Raw genomic sequence first — 17,395 nt, 5'->3', positions numbered from 1 at the left:
AAATGGAAACACTTTCTATGATTGGATTTCCCTCCTCCGTGTCTGAGGTCTCTGTGATCTTTATATCGATCGTTCTGCCCTCCCGCTACAGAATGTTTTCCAGGGAAATCGATTGTCAGCTGATTGCCGTTCTCCCATCGATTGATTCCGTATAAATCCGTTAAATAATGAATAATAATATATAAATCCTGAATAATAATATATAAACCCTGTATAATAATAATAATAATAATAATAATAATAATAATAATATAAATCCTGTATAATAATAATAATAATAATAATATATAAATCCTGTATAATAATAATAATAATAATAATAATAATAATAATAATAATAATATAAACCCTGTATAATAATAATAATAATAATATATAAATCCTGTATAATAATAATAATAATAATATATAAATCCTGTATTATAATAATAATAATAATAATAATAATAATAATAATATATAAATCCTGTATAATAATAATAATAATAATATATAAATCCTGTATAATAATAATCCTCTGTATGGTGGGGGGGGGGGGGTGGCACATTGGCACTAGTTATATTATCAATATTCGTAGTATTTCCTAATCAATTCATACAGATTAGAGATCAGCAATGACTTCCTCTGAGCCCAGACACCTGCAATCATCTCTTTTACCAAATCAATGACACATACGACACCTAGAGGACTGTTGGGGGTATTGCGGCCTTAACCGGTTCAGCTCTCACAATGAAGCATTTCACTATGGGCCTCATGATTGGCTAATAGCTTTATCATTACCTAATTTTACAAAATAATACATATATTGTTTTTTCAGTAGAAACAAGGCTTTCTCCTGGCAATATTGTGTAATAAAAAAATCAGCAAAAAAAAATAGCTAAGGAGACGACGAGGACCAAAGAGAATATTCAGCTGACCAGAGTTACTAAGGAGTTAAATATACTTTGTTATATATGATATATAAATAGAGAAGTTACAATGAAGCAATAATAACATTGTATAATAATAATAATAATAATAATAATAACATTGTATAATAATAATAATAACATTGTATAATAATAATAATAATAATAATAATAACATTGTATAATAATAATAATAACATTGTATAATAATAATAATAATAATAATAATAATAATAATAATAATAATAACATTGTATCTCTTCCTGCACTGCAGATGCTGCTCTGAGTGGGGGGTGACAGATGGAGGGATGAGGGAGGATGGGGGATGGGGGGTGGGGGGGGTAACAACTGTCACCATTTTTCCATGGACAAAATCCTTTTAACAACTGGAATAGAACTATTACTACAATTGCTCGAACCCCCCCCTGACAATGTTATATTTGTTCCTATTTCCTGTCACTTTTCCTGGACTGCTTTCACTGGAAACAAAGGTGCAGAAAATCAATCGATGACCTTTAAGGATCGGAATGAAATGCGTTGCTAGTTCTGCTTTAGAACCCAATTCCGGGCAAATGTCTTTTTTTTCTCTTTTGAAAAGGCAGAGAAGGGAAAGAACCCGGGTGCGAATTTTATCACATCCTGATTGGGGAGATTTCACCGACTTCTGAAAGGTGCGGAACCGTAATATGGGAAAAGCGGAACCCCCGACCTCCAAAAACTTCCTCCAGTGGGGGGGGGGTTTAAAGGACGATTTGCCTTTAGTTGTCTGAGTCTCCCCACCTGGGATAATACCCCCCCTCTGAGTCCCCCACCAGGGATAATACCCCCCCTCTGAGTCCCCCACCTGGGATAATACCCCCCCTCTGAGTCCCCCACCAGGGATAATACCCCCCTCTGAGTCCCCCACCAGGGATAATACCCCCCTCTGAGTCCCCCCACCTGGGATAATACCCCCCCTCTGAGTCCCCCACCAGGGATAATACCCCCCTCTGAGTCCCCCCACCTGGGATAATACCCCCTCTGAGTCCCCCCCACCTGGGATAATACCCCCCTCTGAGTCTCCCCATCTGGGATAATACCCCCTCTGAGTCCCCCCCACCTGGGATAATACCCCCCTCTGAGTCTCCCCATCTGGGATAATACCCCCTCTGAGTCTCCCCACCTGGGATAATACCCCCTCTGAGTCCCCCCCACCTGGGATAATATCCCCCCTCTGAGTCCCCCCACCTGGGATAATACCCCCCCTGAGTCCCCCCCACCTGGGATAATATCCCCCTCTGAGTCCCCCCACCTGGGATAATACCCCCCTCTGAGTCTCCCCACCTGGGATAATACCCCCCTCTGAGTCCCCCACCTGGGATAATACCCCCCTCTGCGTCTCCCCACCTGGGATAATACCCCCCTCTGAGTCCCCCCACCTGGGATAATACCCCCCCTGACTTTCCCCACCTGGGATAATACCCCCCTCTGCGTCTCCCCACCTGGGATAATACCCCCCTCTGAGTCTTCCCACCTGGGATAATACCCCCCTCTGACTTGCCCCGCCTGGGATGATACCCCCCTCTGAGTCCCCCCACCTGGGATAATACCCTTCCTCTTAGTCCCCCCACTTGGGATAATACCCCCCCTCTGAGTCCCCCCCACCTGGGATAATACCCCCCTCTGAGTCTCCCCACCTGGGATAATACCCCCCTCTGAGTCTCCCCACCTGGGATAATACCCCCCCTTTGACTTCCCCCACCTGGGATAATACCCCCCTCTGAGTCCCCCCCACCTGGGATAATACCCCCCTCTGAGTCTCCCCACCTGGGATAATACCCCCCTCCGAGTCTCCCCACCTGGGATAATACCCCCCTTGAGTCCCCCCACCTGGGATAATACCCCCTCTGAGTCTCCCCACCTGGGATAATACCCCCCCTGAGTTCCCCTTACCTGGGATAATACCCCCCTCTGAGTTCCCCCACCAGGGATAATACCCCCCTCTGAGTCCCCCCACCAGGGATAATACCCCCCTCTGAGTCCCCCCACCTGGGATAATACCCCCCTCTGAGTCTCCCCACCTGGGATAATACCCTCCTGAGTTCCCCTTACCTGGGATAATACCCCCCTCTGAGTCCCCCCACCTGGGATAATACCCCCCTCTGAGTCCCCCCACCTGGGATAATACCCCCCTCTCAGTCTCCCCACCTGGGATAATACCCCCCTCTGAGTCCCCCCACCTGGGATAATACCCCCCTCTTAGTCCCCCCACTTGGGATAATACCCCCTCTGAGTCTCCCCACCTGGGATAATACCCCCCTCTGAGTCCCCCCACCTGAGATAATACCCCCCTGAGTCCCCCCACCTGGGATAATACCCCCCTCTGAGACCCCCCACCTGGGATAATACCCCCCTCTGACTCCCCCCACCTGGGATAATACCCCCCTCCCGATACAGCAATCTTTCCTGGGACATGGTCCTAGCCCTCTCCTCCATTGATGCATTGATCTGTTCCCCTCCCCATTTATTTCTATGGGGGGGGTTTGTACTCCGGGGGACACGCAGAGTACAGCTATAGGAATGAATGGGGAGCGGTGCACAGCATGAAGGGGGTCCGGCTGGTACCATGTAAGAGGGAAGATCACCGAATTTGTGAGAAGACACTCGGGGGGGGGGGATTTATTACTTTAAATACAATTTTACATCGCTTTGCTTGGCACAACACCAGAACCTTAAAGTGGAATTCCACCTTCATTAATGACCTCGGCCCCCATTGTCACTGATCGCTGTGCCGTTAGGCTGCATTCACACTTGAGCGTAGCATCTATGTGTGTTTCTCCGGCGGGGGAGGGGGGGTTTGCGCGTTTTTATGCACAATTTTGGCACGGTCATGTGTGCGGTTTGCACGTTTTTTTATAAATTTTTTTGAGCTTTACCATTTTTTTTATTAGCCAATAGAGGAAACTAGAATCTGTTGCATCATTTGTTGCTGGGTCATTCAACTTTTTTAGCTTTTTCATGTTCTTTTTTTATCTATTTTTTTATTATTAGTATCAATATTATCAATTATCAATTATTATCAATTATTATTATCAATTATTATTTTTTTCGTTAGGGTAAGGGGTTAGAGTTAAGGTCAGGGTTGGAGTTAGGATTAGGGATTAGGGTTATTTATTTATTTTTTATTTTTTAGTTAGGGTTAGGGTGTTATTAATACTACTACTATTACTACTACTAATAATAATAAATTAATAAATAATTGTAAAATAAATACACAAATAAAAAGAATTATAAATAAATGATAAATAAATTCAATAAATGAATACTAAGTAATAAAAAAAAAATAAATATAATTTAAAAAAATAATAAATAACTAAACATCCTAACCCTAACAAAACAAATAAATAAATAATTATTATTAGTAGTATTTTTTGGGGGGTTTGGGTGTTTATGTATTATTATTATTATTAATAATTAAAATAATAATAATAATTTATATATTTTTTTAAGGTTAGGGGTTGATTAGTATTTATTTATGTATTAATACATAATAATAATAATAACAAATGAGTAAATAAATGTATAATAAATATATAATAATAATTTATTTAATATTTTTTTAAGGTTGGGGGGTTGATTAGTATTTATTTATGTATTAATACATGATAATAATAATAATAATAATAATAATAATAATAATAATAATAATAATAATAATAATAATAATAAATGAGTAAATAAATGTAAAATAAATATACAAATAAATAAAAATAATCATAAATAAATGATAAATACATTCAATAAATGAATACTAAGTAATAATAAATAAATAAATATAATTAAAAAAAATAATATTAAATAACTAAACACCCTAACACAAAATAAATAAATAAATAATAATAATTATTATTAGTATTTTTTTTTGTTTGGGTTTGGGTGTTTAAGTATTATTATTATTAGTAATAATTTGTTTTTTTTGGTTAGGGGTTGATTAATATTATGTTTATGTATTATTACATATTATTATTATTTCCCATAAATCATTATCATTGCCCATAAATGCCACCTATCAGGGCCAGCTTATCAGTGCCTATTAGTCAGTGCCAGCCATCAGTGCCAGCATATCAGTGCCAATCAGTCAGTGCCACATATCAGTGCTGCATATCAGTGCCACCTATGAGTGCCCATCAGTGCTACTGTCACTTGACAAAAAAAAGTATTGGTAATCGGCATTCTCGAGCAGTCTTAAAAAAGTGGTATCAGTGCAACCCTAATGGGCAGGCTAGGGTAGTACCCTGTTTCCCCGAAAATAAGACCTAGTGTGATTGTCGGTGATGGCTGCAATATAAGCCCTACCCCCCAAATAAGCCCTAGATAAAGTCCTTGTAGGTTTTATTTTCAGGGTAGGGCTTATTTTCGTGGAAACAGGGTAGGGCTTATATGGGGGGTAGGGCTTATATTGCAGCCATCACTAACAATCACGCTAGGTCTTATTTTCGGGGAAACAGGGTATATAGACAGGCTGGGGTAGTATATAGACAGGCTGGGGTAGTATATAGACAGGCTAGGGTAGTATATAGACAGGCTAGGGTAGTATATAGACAGGCTAGGGTAGTATATGGACAGTGTATGGTAGTATATGGACATATCACCTCTGCCTCCCCGTTCACCAGCTGCAAAGTGCAAAGCAACCTGGCCAGCCAGCTGGCTTCCAGGGCACCAGTTTAGTACCTGTCCAGTGTGCCGGTGCTTGCAGGTCCCCTGCCCCCCCACCCCCTGTCTACAGGGAGCTCTGCAGTGAAATCATCAGGATGCCTCCATGTTCACACCATCCCCCATTCCATGTCAGCCCTCCCCTGCTCCTACTCGTTTCTTTCTGTACGAACTAGTAGGAGTGTCCAGCACAGGGGCCTCTCATGGGTCCCCTAGTAGATGCCCGAGTGGTCAGGCTGCTCCTGTTCTTGGGCATTAATTTGCTGCCCCTCTTAAAGTGCCGCCTGGGTCCAGTGGTCACAGTAGCATGGCAGGGCTGGCCCTGCTGCCAGGGGTAGCTGCCGTGGGGGGGGGGACCCGGTTGCCCAGAGCAGACACCAGAAGTGGATGAACACAGCGTGGACACGGAATGCGTTTCCAAAGAGCCAATTGCTTCCTTCATCAGTCTCAATCACAGTGCTACGAGTGGAATATATCAAGAGGTAGAATCACAACTAGCAACAATTCGTCTTTTATTGCCCCTCTTGGTTTATGTATAACACACGCTTTACTTGATGTCCCCGAAAAGCCATCGTTATCCCACAACAGATAGGGCATAAGAGGGGGTCATCAAAGAATCCTCCACAGCTTAGTAATGGTGGTCACTGTATATACCAATTAGTCCAGCAACTGTCCCATGAAAAAAAAAAAACACGGGTTCTTCAAAAAGTTCCCACACGTTTTCTTAACTCTAGTAAATATAAAAAAGGTGCAGAAACTTTTCGAAGACCCCCCGTACATATAAAAGACTACTTGTAACGGACGCGCCCTCTAAATCGGTTATACTGTATATATTGCACAGGCCCAAATTTCGATGCAAGATTTGTGCTGTTTCAACTGGAAATTAAAAAAAAAAATATGTTTTTTTTTATACGAAGTAAATTTTGACCATTTAGAATGGTTAAGGTACCGATATAGTCCTGATCTAGGTGATATGAGCAATGGTATGTACAAACGTTTTATAAGGGATGATAATACATTCCCCATGATATGGTGGCCATACTATAATTATCATAAATTGAGTCTCAAGTCCTTTTTAAATAATTTTTTGGTGTAATTCACACCAAATTCTATTGTTGGAATCTTCTGTTTTAACATATTATACTCTCAAATACATTTTAAGCATAAATATTGCAATGTATATAATTATATATCTTTAATTTCTCTCTGCAGGAACACAAGCTACCACAACGCAATCAGAACTTACTACTAGTAGAAGCACTGCTACAAATACGACAAAACCTTCTACGACAAACTCTACTACTGTAATGACTTCTCCCAGTTCTGCAGAAACAACTCAAATGAAGTCATCTACAGATGTAACGAGTTCATATTCTTGGACACCTACCTCTCAGGGTGCCACTACTGGGATTACAAATTATAATACTTCATCTATTACTGTGACAACTAATGAGACTTTAACGCTTTCCACTCAGAGTCCAACATTTTCATCAGAGACAACCGTCCACAACTCAGAACAGACAGACTCAACAATTTCATCGCTTTCTGAGGTCACATTAAGTCGCAGTGACTCCTCAGTGTCAACTTCTGCGGTTACAAATGTTCTGAGCACTTCTCAGGAGCTATCTACCTCATTACCCCTTTCGTCTGCATTCCAGTCTACAAAGAATAGTTACACTGAAGACAATATGACAAACACCATGTCTGTGAGTTCTACGTCCTCTACTCATCAAACCTCAGAATCCTCCACTGCGCTGGAAACCTTACAATCAAATGTACCAACAATGTCTCCAACAATGACCGACACAAGTCCTTCTAGTACATTGAAAAGTGATACATCTACTGTTTTTCAGACATCTGAGGGATCAGTTGTATCCAAAGCATCTGCTTCTACTGAAGAAATATCTTCATCAACTTCACCTCTTGTTCCATCGCACACCTTCCCAGCAACACAAACATCAACGTCACCCGAAACATCACATTCATCTTCAACATCAGAAGTTTCTGCATCAACAGAATCAACACCCTCTTTAGCTATATCACATACCATGTCTGTGAGCTCTACATCCTCTAATCATCAACCATCAGAATCCTCCACTCCACTGGAAAACACACAATCAATTGTACCTACAATGTCTCCAACAACGACAGACACAAGTCCTTCTAGTACATTGAAAAGTGATACATCTACTGTTTATCAGACATCTGAGGGATCAACTGTAGCCAAATCATCTGCTTCTACTGAAGATGTATCTTCATCAACTTCACCTCTTGTTCCATCGCACACTTCCCCAGCAACACAAACATCAACGTCACCTGAAACATCACATTCATCTCCAACATCAGAAGGTTCTGCATCAACAGAATCAACACCCTCTGTGGGCACATCACATAGCATGTCTGTGAGCTCCACATCCTCTACTCATCAACCATCAGAGTCCACCACTCCACTAGAAACCTCACAATCAATTGTACCAACAATGTCTCCAACAACGACAGACACAAGTGCTTCTAGTACATTGAAAAGTGATACATCTACTGTTTTTCAGACATCTGAGGGATCAACTGTATCCAAAGCATCTGTTTCTACTGAAGATGTAAATTCATCAACTTCACCTCTTGTTCCATCGCACACTTCCCCAACACAAACATCAACGTCACCTGAAACATCACATTCATCTCCAACATCAGAAGGTTCTGCATCAACAGAATCAACACCCTCTGTGGGCACATCACATAGCATGTCTGTGAGCTCCACATCCTCTACTCATCAACCATCAGAGTCCACCACTCCACTAGAAACCTCACAATCAATTGTACCAACAATGTCTCCAACAACGACAGACACAAGTGCTTCTAGTACATTGAAAAGTGATACATCTACTGTTTTTCAGACATCTGAGGGATCAACTGTATCCAAAGCATCTGTTTCTACTGAAGATGTAAATTCATCAACTTCACCTCTTGTTCCATCGCACACTTCCCCAACACAAACATCAACGTCACCTGAAACATCACATTCATCTCCAACATCAGAAGGTTCTGCATCAACAGAATCAACACCCTCTGTGGGCACATCACACAGCATGTCTGTGAGCTCTACATCCTCTACTCATCAACCATCAGAATCCTCTACTCCACTGGAAACCTCACAATCAATTGTACCAACAATGTCTCCAACAATGACTGACACAAGTCCTTCTAGTACATTGAAAAGTGATACATCTACTGTTTTTCAGACATCAGAGGGATCAACTGTATCCAAAGCATCTGCTTCTACTGAAGATGTATCTTCATCAACTTCACCTCTTGTTCCATCACACACTTCTCCAGCAACACAAACATCAACATCACCTGAAACATCACATTCATCTCCAACATCAGAAGGTTCTGCATCAACAGAATCAACACCCTCTGTGGGCACATCACACAGCATGTCTGTGATCTCCACATCCTCTACTCATCAACCATCAGAGTCCACCACTCCACTAGAAACCTCACAATCAATTGTACCAACAATGTCTCCAACAATGACTGACACGACTGCTTCTAGTACATTGAAAAGTGATACATCTACTGTTTTTCAGACATCAGAGGGATCAACTGTATCCAAAGCATCTGCTTCTACTGAAGATGTATCTTCATCAACTTCACCTCTTGTTCCATCGCACACTTCCCGTGCAACACAAAAATCAACGTCACCTGAAACATCACATTCATCTCCAACATCAGAAGTTTCTGCATCAACAGAATCAACACCCTCTGTGGGCACATCACACAGCATGTCTGTGAGCTCCACATCCTCTACTCATCAACCATCAGAGTCCACCACTCCACTGGAAACCTCACAATCAATTGTACCAACAATGTCTTCAACAATGACAGACACAAGTCCTTCTAGTACACTGAAAAGTGATACATCTACTGTTTTTCAGACATCTGAGGGATCAACTGTATCCAAAGCATCTGCTTCTACTGAAGATGTATCTTCATCAACTTCACCTCTTGTTCCATCGCACACTTCCCCAGCAACACAAACATCAACGTCACCTGAAACATCACATTCATCTCCAACATCAGAAGGTTCTGCATCAACAGAATCAACACCCTCTGTGGGCACATCACACAGCATGTCTGTGAGCTCCACATCCTCTACTCATCAACCATCAGAGTCCACAACTCCACTAGAAAACACACAATCAATTGTACCAACAATGTCTTCAACACTGACAGACACAAGTCCTTCTAGTACATTGAAAAGTGATACATCTACTGTTTATCTGACATCTGAGGGATCAACTGTAGCCAAACCATCTACCTCTACTGAAGAAGTATCTCCATCAACTTCACCTCTTGTTCCATCTCACACCTACCCAGCAACACAAACATCAACACCACCCGAAACATCACATTCATCTCCAACATCAGAAGTTTCTGCATCAACAGAATCAACAACTTCTTCCGCTGTATCACACACGATGTCTGTGAGCTCTACATCCTCTACTCATCAATCATCAGAATCCTCCACTGCACTTGAAACCTCACAATCAAATGTACCAACAATGTCTCCAACAATGACCGACACAAGTCCTTCTAGTACATTGAAAAGTAATACATCCACTGTTTATCAGACATCTGAGAGATCAACTGTAGCCAAACCGTCTGCCTCTACTGAAGAAGTATCTCCATCAACTTCCCCTCTAGTTCCATCACATACCTCCCCAATAATACAAACATCAACACAACCTGAAACATCACATTCATCTCCAACATCAGAAGTTTCTGCATCAACAGAATCAACACCCTCTTTAGCTATATCACACAGCATGTCTGTGAGCTCCACATCCTCTACTCATCAACCATCAGAGTCCACCACTCCACTAGAAACCTCACAATCAATTGTACCAACAATGTCTCCAACAATGACTGACACAAGTGCTTCTAGTACATTGAAAAGTGATACATCTACTGTTTTTCAGACATCTGAGGGATCAACTGTATCCAAAGCATCTGCTTCTACTGAAGATGTATCTTTATCAACTTCACCTCTTGTTCCATCGCACACTTCCCCAAAACAAATATCATCGTCACCTGAAACATCACATTCATCTCCAACATCAGAAGGTTCTGCATCAACAGAATCAACAACCTCTGTGGGCACATCACACAGCATGTCTGTGAGCTCTACATCCTCTATTCATCAACCATCAGAATCCTCTACTCCACTGGAAACCTCACAATCAATTGTACCAACAATGTCTTCAACAATGACAGACACAAGTCCTTCTAGTACACTGAAAAGTGATACATCTACTGTTTTTCAGACATCTGAAGGATCAACTGTATCAAAAGCATCTACTTCTACTGAAGAAGCATCTCCATCAACTTCACCTCTTGTTCCATCACACACTTCTCCAGCAACACAAACATCAACATCACCTGAAACATCACATTCATCTCCAACATCAGAAGTTTCTGCATCTACAGAATCAACACCCTCTTTGGCTATATCACACACAATGTCTGTGAGCTCTACATCCTCCACTCATCAACCATCAGAATCCTCTACTCCACTGGAAACCTCACAATCAATTGTACAAACAATGTCTCCAACAATGACCGACACAAGTCTTTCTAGTACATTGAAAAGTGATACATCTACTGTTTTTCAGACATCAGAGGGATCAACTGTATCCAAAGCATCTGCTTCTACTGAAGATGTATCTTCATCAACTTCACCTCTTGTTCCATCGCACACTTCCCGTGCAACACAAACATCAACGTCACCTGAAGCATCACATTCATCTCCAACATCAGAAGTTTCTGCATCAACAGAATCAACACCCTCTGTGGGCACATCACACAGCATGTCTGTGATCTCCACATCCTCTACTCATCAACCATCAGAGTCCACCACTCCACTAGAAACCTCACAATCAATTGTACCAACAATGTCTCCAACAATGACCAACACAAGTCCTTCTAGTACATTGAAAAGTGATACATCTACTGTTTTTCAGACATCAGAGGGATCAACTGTATCCAAAGCATCTGCTTCTACTGAAGATGTATCTTCATCAACTTCACCTCTTGTTCCATCGCACACCTTCCCAGCAACACAAACATCAACGTCACCTGAAACATCACATTCATCTCCAACATCAGAAGGTTCTGCATCAACAGAATCAACACCCTCTGTGGGCACATCACACAGCATGTCTGTGAGCTCCACATCCTCTACTCATCAACCATCAGAGTCCACAACTCCACTAGAAAACACACAATCAATTGTATCAACAATGTCTTCAACACTGACAGACACAAGTCCTTCTAGTACATTGAAAAGTGATACATCTACTGTTTATCTGACATCTGAGAGATCAACTGTAGCCAAATCATCTGCCTCTACTGAAGAAGTATCTCCATCAACTTCACCTCTTGTTCCATCGCACACCTCCCCAGCAACACAAACATCAACACCACCCAAAACATCACATTCATCTCCAACATCAGAAGTTTCTGCATCAACAGAATCAACAACCTCTTCCGCTGTATCACACACGATGTCTGTGAGCTCTACATCCTCTACTCATCAATCATCAGAATCCTCCACTGCACTTGAAACCTCACAATCAAATGTACCAACAATGTCTCCAACAATGACCAACACAAGTCCTTCCAGTACATTGAAAAGTGAAACATCCACTGTTTATCAGACATCTGAGAGATCAACTGTAGCCAAACCGTCTGCCTCTACTGAAGAAGTATCTCCATCGACTTCCCCTCTAGTTCCATCGCATACCTCCCCAATAATGCAAACATCAACACAACCTGAAACATCACATTCATCTCCAACATCAGAAGCTTCTGCATCAACAGAATCAACACCCTCTTTAGCTATATCACACGCCATGTCTGTGAGCTCTACATCCTCTACTCATCAACCATCAGAATCCTCTACTCCACTGGAAACCTCACAATCAATTGTACCAACAATGTCTCCAACAATGACCGACACAAGTGCTTCTAGTACATTGAAAAGTGATACATCTACTGTTTTTCAGACATCTGAGGGATCAACTGTATCCAAAGCATCTGCTTCTACTGAAGATGTATCTTCATCAACTTCACCTCTTGTTCCATCGCACACCTTCCCAGCAACACAAACATCAACACAACCCGAAACATCACATTCATCTCCAACATCAGCAGTTTCTGCATTATCAGAATCAACACCCTCTTCGGCTATATCACACACCATGTTTGTGAGCTCTACATCCTCTACTCAGAAACCATCAGAGTCTTCCACTCCACTGGAAACCTCACAATCAATTGTACCAACAATGTCTTCAACAATGACAGACACAAGTCCTTCTAGTACACTGAAAAGTGATACATCTACTGTTTTTCAGACATCTGAAGGATCAACTGTATCAAAAGCATCTGCTTCTACTGAAGATGTATCTTCATCAACTTCACCTCTTGTTCCATCACACACTTCTCCAGCAACACAAACATCAACATCACCTGAAACATCACATTCATCTCCAACATCAGAAGTTTCTGCATCTACAGAATCAACACCCTCTTTGGCTATATCACACACAATGTCTGTGAGCTCTACATCCTCCACTCATCAACCATCAGAATCCTCTACTCCACTGGAAACCTCACAATCAATTGTACAAACAATGTCTCCAACAATGACCGACACAAGTCTTTCTAGTACATTGAAAAGTGATACATCTACTGTTTTTCAGACATCAGAGGGATCAACTGTATCCAAAGCATCTGCTTCTACTGAAGATGTATCTTCATCAACTTCCCCTCTTGTTCCATCGCACACTTCCCATGCAACACAAACATCAACGTCACCTGAAACATCACATTCATCTCCAACATCAGAAGTTTCTGCATCAACAGAATCAACACCCTCTGTGGGCACATCACACAGCATGTCTGTGATCTCCACATTCTCTACTCATCAACCATCAGAGTCCACCACTCCACTAGAAACCTCACAATCAATTGTACCAACAATGTCTCCAACAATGACTGACACAAGTGCTTCTAGTACATTGAAAAGTGATACATCTACTGTTTTTCAGACATCTGAGGGATCAACTGTATCCAAAGCATCTGCTTCTACTGAAGATGTATCTTCATCAGCTTCACCTCTTGTTCCATTGCACACTTCCCCAGCAACACAAACATCAACGTCACCTGAAACATCACATTCATCTCCAACATCAGAAGTTTCTGCATCAACAGAATCAACACCCTCTGTGGGCACATCACACAGCATGTCTGTGAGCTCCACATCCTCTACTCATCAACCATCAGAGTCCACCACTCCACTAGAAACCTCACAATCAATTGTACCAACAATGTCTCCAACAATGACTGACACAAGTCCTTCTAGTACAATGAAAAGTGATACATCTACTGTTTTTCAGACATCAGAGGGATCAACTGTATCCAAAGCATCTGCTTCTACTGAAGATGTATCTTCATCAACTTCACCTCTTGTTCCATCGCACACCTTCCCAGCAACACAAACATCCACGTCACCTGAAACATCACATTCATCTCCAACATCAGAAGGTTCTGCATCAACAGAATCAACACCCTCTGTGGGCACATCACACAGCATGTCTGTGATCTCCACATCCTCTACTCATCAACCATCAGAGTCCACCACTCCACTAGAAACCTCACAATCAATTGTACCAACAATGTCTCCAACAATGACTGACACAAGTGCTTCTAGTACATTGAAAAGTGATACATCTACTGTTTTTCAGACATCAGAGGGATCAACTGTATCCAAAGCATCTGCTTCTACTGAAGATGTATCTTCATCAACTTCACCTCTTGTTCCATCGCACACCTTCCCAGCAACACAAACATCAACGTCACCTGAAACATCACATTCATCTCCAACATCAGAAGTTTCTGCATCAACAGAATCAACACCCTCTGTGGGCACATCACACAGCATGTCTGTGAGCTCCACATCCTCTACTCATCAACCATCAGAGTCCACCACTCCACTAGAAACCTCACAATCAATTGTACCAACAATGTCTCCAACAATGACTGACACAAGTGCTTCTAGTACATTGAAAAGTGATACATCTACTGTTTTTCAGACATCTGAGGGATCAACTGTATCCAAAGCATCTGCTTCTACTGAAGATGTATCTTCATCAGCTTCACCTCTTGTTCCATTGCACACTTCCCCAGCAACACAAACATCAACGTCACCTGAAACATCACATTCATCTCCAACATCAGAAGTTTCTGCATCAACAGAATCAACACCCTCTGTGGGCACATCACACAGCATGTCTGTGAGCTCCACATCCTCTACTCATCAACCATCAGAGTCCACCACTCCACTAGAAACCTCACAATCAATTGTACCAACAATGTCTCCAACAATGACTGACACAAGTCCTTCTAGTACATTGAAAAGTGATACATCTACTGTTTTTCAGACATCAGAGGGATCAACTGTATCCAAAGCATCTGCTTCTACTGAAGATGTATCTTCATCAACTTCACCTCTTGTTCCATCGCACACCTTCCCAGCAACACAAACATCCACGTCACCTGAAACATCACATTCATCTCCAACATCAGAAGGTTCTGCATCAACAGAATCAACACCCTCTGTGGGCACATCACACAGCATGTCTGTGATCTCCACATCCTCTACTCATCAACCATCAGAGTCCACCACTCCACTAGAAACCTCACAATCAATTGTACCAACAATGTCTCCAACAATGACTGACACAAGTGCTTCTAGTACATTGAAAAGTGATACATCTACTGTTTTTCAGACATCTGAGGGATCAACTGTATCCAAAGCATCTGCTTCTACTGAAGATGTATCTTCATCAGCTTCACCTCTTGTTCCATTGCACACTTCCCCAGCAACACAAACATCAACGTCACCTGAAACATCACATTCATCTCCAACATCAGAAGTTTCTGCATCAACAGAATCAACACCCTCTGTGGGCACATCACACAGCATGTCTGTGAGCTCCACATCCTCTACTCATCAACCATCAGAGTCCACCACTCCACTAGAAACCTCACAATCAATTGTACCAACAATGTCTCCAACAATGACTGACACAAGTCCTTCTAGTACATTGAAAAGTGATACATCTACTGTTTTTCAGACATCTGAGGGATCAACTGTATCCAAAGCATCTGCTTCTACTGAAGATGTATCTTCATCAGCTTCACCTCTTGTTCCATTGCACACTTCCCCAGCAACACAAACATCAACGTCACCTGAAACATCACATTCATCTCCAACATCAGAAGTTTCTGCATCAACAGAATCAACACCCTCTGTGGGCACATCACACAGCATGTCTGTGAGCTCCACATCCTCCACTCATCAACCATCAGAATCCTCTACTCCACTGGAAACCTCACAATCAATTGTACAAACAATGTCTCCAACAATGACCGACACAAGTCTTTCTAGTACATTGAAAAGTGATACATCTACTGTTTTTCAGACATCAGAGGGATCAACTGTATCCAAAGCATCTGCTTCTACTGAAGATGTATCTTCATCAACTTCACCTCTTGTTCCATCGCACACTTCCCATGCAACACAAACATCAACGTCACCTGAAACATCACATTCATTTCCAACATCAGAAGTTTCTGCATCAACAGAATCAACACCCTCTGTGGGCACATCACACAGCATGTCTGTGAGCTCCACATCCTCTACTCATCAACCATCAGAGTCCACCACTCCACTAGAAACCTCACAATCAATTGTACCAACAATGTCTCCAACAATGACTGACACAAGTCCTTCTAGTACATTGAAAAGTGATACATCTACTGTTTTTCAGACATCAGAGGGATCAACTGTATCCAAAGCATCTGCTTCTACTGAAGATGTATCTTCATCAACTTCACCTCTTGTTCCATCGCACACCTTCCCAGCAACACAAACATCAACGTCACCTGAAACATCACATTCATCTCCAACATCAGAAGGTTCTGCATCAACAGAATCAACACCCTCTGTGGGCACATCACACAGCATGTCTGTGATCTCCACATCCTCTACTCATCAACCATCAGAGTCCACCACTCCACTAGAAACCTCACAATCAATTGTACCAACAATGTCTCCAACAATGACTGACACAAGTGCTTCTAGTACATTGAAAAGTGATACATCTACTGTTTTTCAGACATCTGAGGGATCAACTGTATCCAAAGCATCTGCTTCTACTGAAGATGTATCTTCATCAGCTTCACCTCTTGTTCCATTGCACACTTCCCCAGCAACACAAACATCAACGTCACCTGAAACATCACATTCATCTCCAACATCAGAAGTTTCTGCATCAACAGAATCAACACCCTCTGTGGGCACATCACACAGCATGTCTGTGAGCTCCACATCCTCCACTCATCAACCATCAGAATCCTCTACTCCACTGGAAACCTCACAATCAATTGTACAAACAATGTCTCCAACAATGACCGACACAAGTCTTTCTAGTACATTGAAAAGTGATACATCTACTGTTTTTCAGACATCAGAGGGATCAACTGTATCCAAAGCATCTGCTTCTACTGAAGATGTATCTTCATCAACTTCACCTCTTGTTCCATCGCACACTTCCCATGCAACACAAACATCAACGTCACCTGAAACATCACATTCATTTCCAACATCAGAAGTTTCTGCATCAACAGAATCAACACCCTCTGTGGGCACATCACACAGCTTGTCTGTGATC

At 41.9% G+C, this 17,395-nt stretch overlaps 1 protein-coding gene across 1 annotated transcript in view; it reads left to right on the top strand.

The window, feature by feature from the left end:
- The window catches only part of LOC141109931 (uncharacterized), a 49,064-nt gene extending 31,671 nt beyond the window's left edge, over nt 1–17,393 (top strand). Inside the window, exons 2-3 of the mRNA XM_073601184.1 lie at nt 6,813–17,236; nt 17,352–17,393. Coding sequence (XP_073457285.1) covers nt 6,813–17,236; nt 17,352–17,393 — 10,466 coding nt within the window. The remainder of the gene's footprint in view (nt 1–6,812; nt 17,237–17,351) is intronic.
- Nucleotides 17,394–17,395: the final 2 nt, after the last annotated feature.

Source organism: Aquarana catesbeiana, linkage group LG10 (genome assembly GCF_042186555.1).
Source record: "Aquarana catesbeiana isolate 2022-GZ linkage group LG10, ASM4218655v1, whole genome shotgun sequence".
Taxonomy (NCBI): Eukaryota; Metazoa; Chordata; class Amphibia; order Anura; family Ranidae; genus Aquarana; species Aquarana catesbeiana.
Note: the sequence above shows the minus strand (reverse complement) of the source record. Positions and strands in the feature narration are given on the sequence as shown.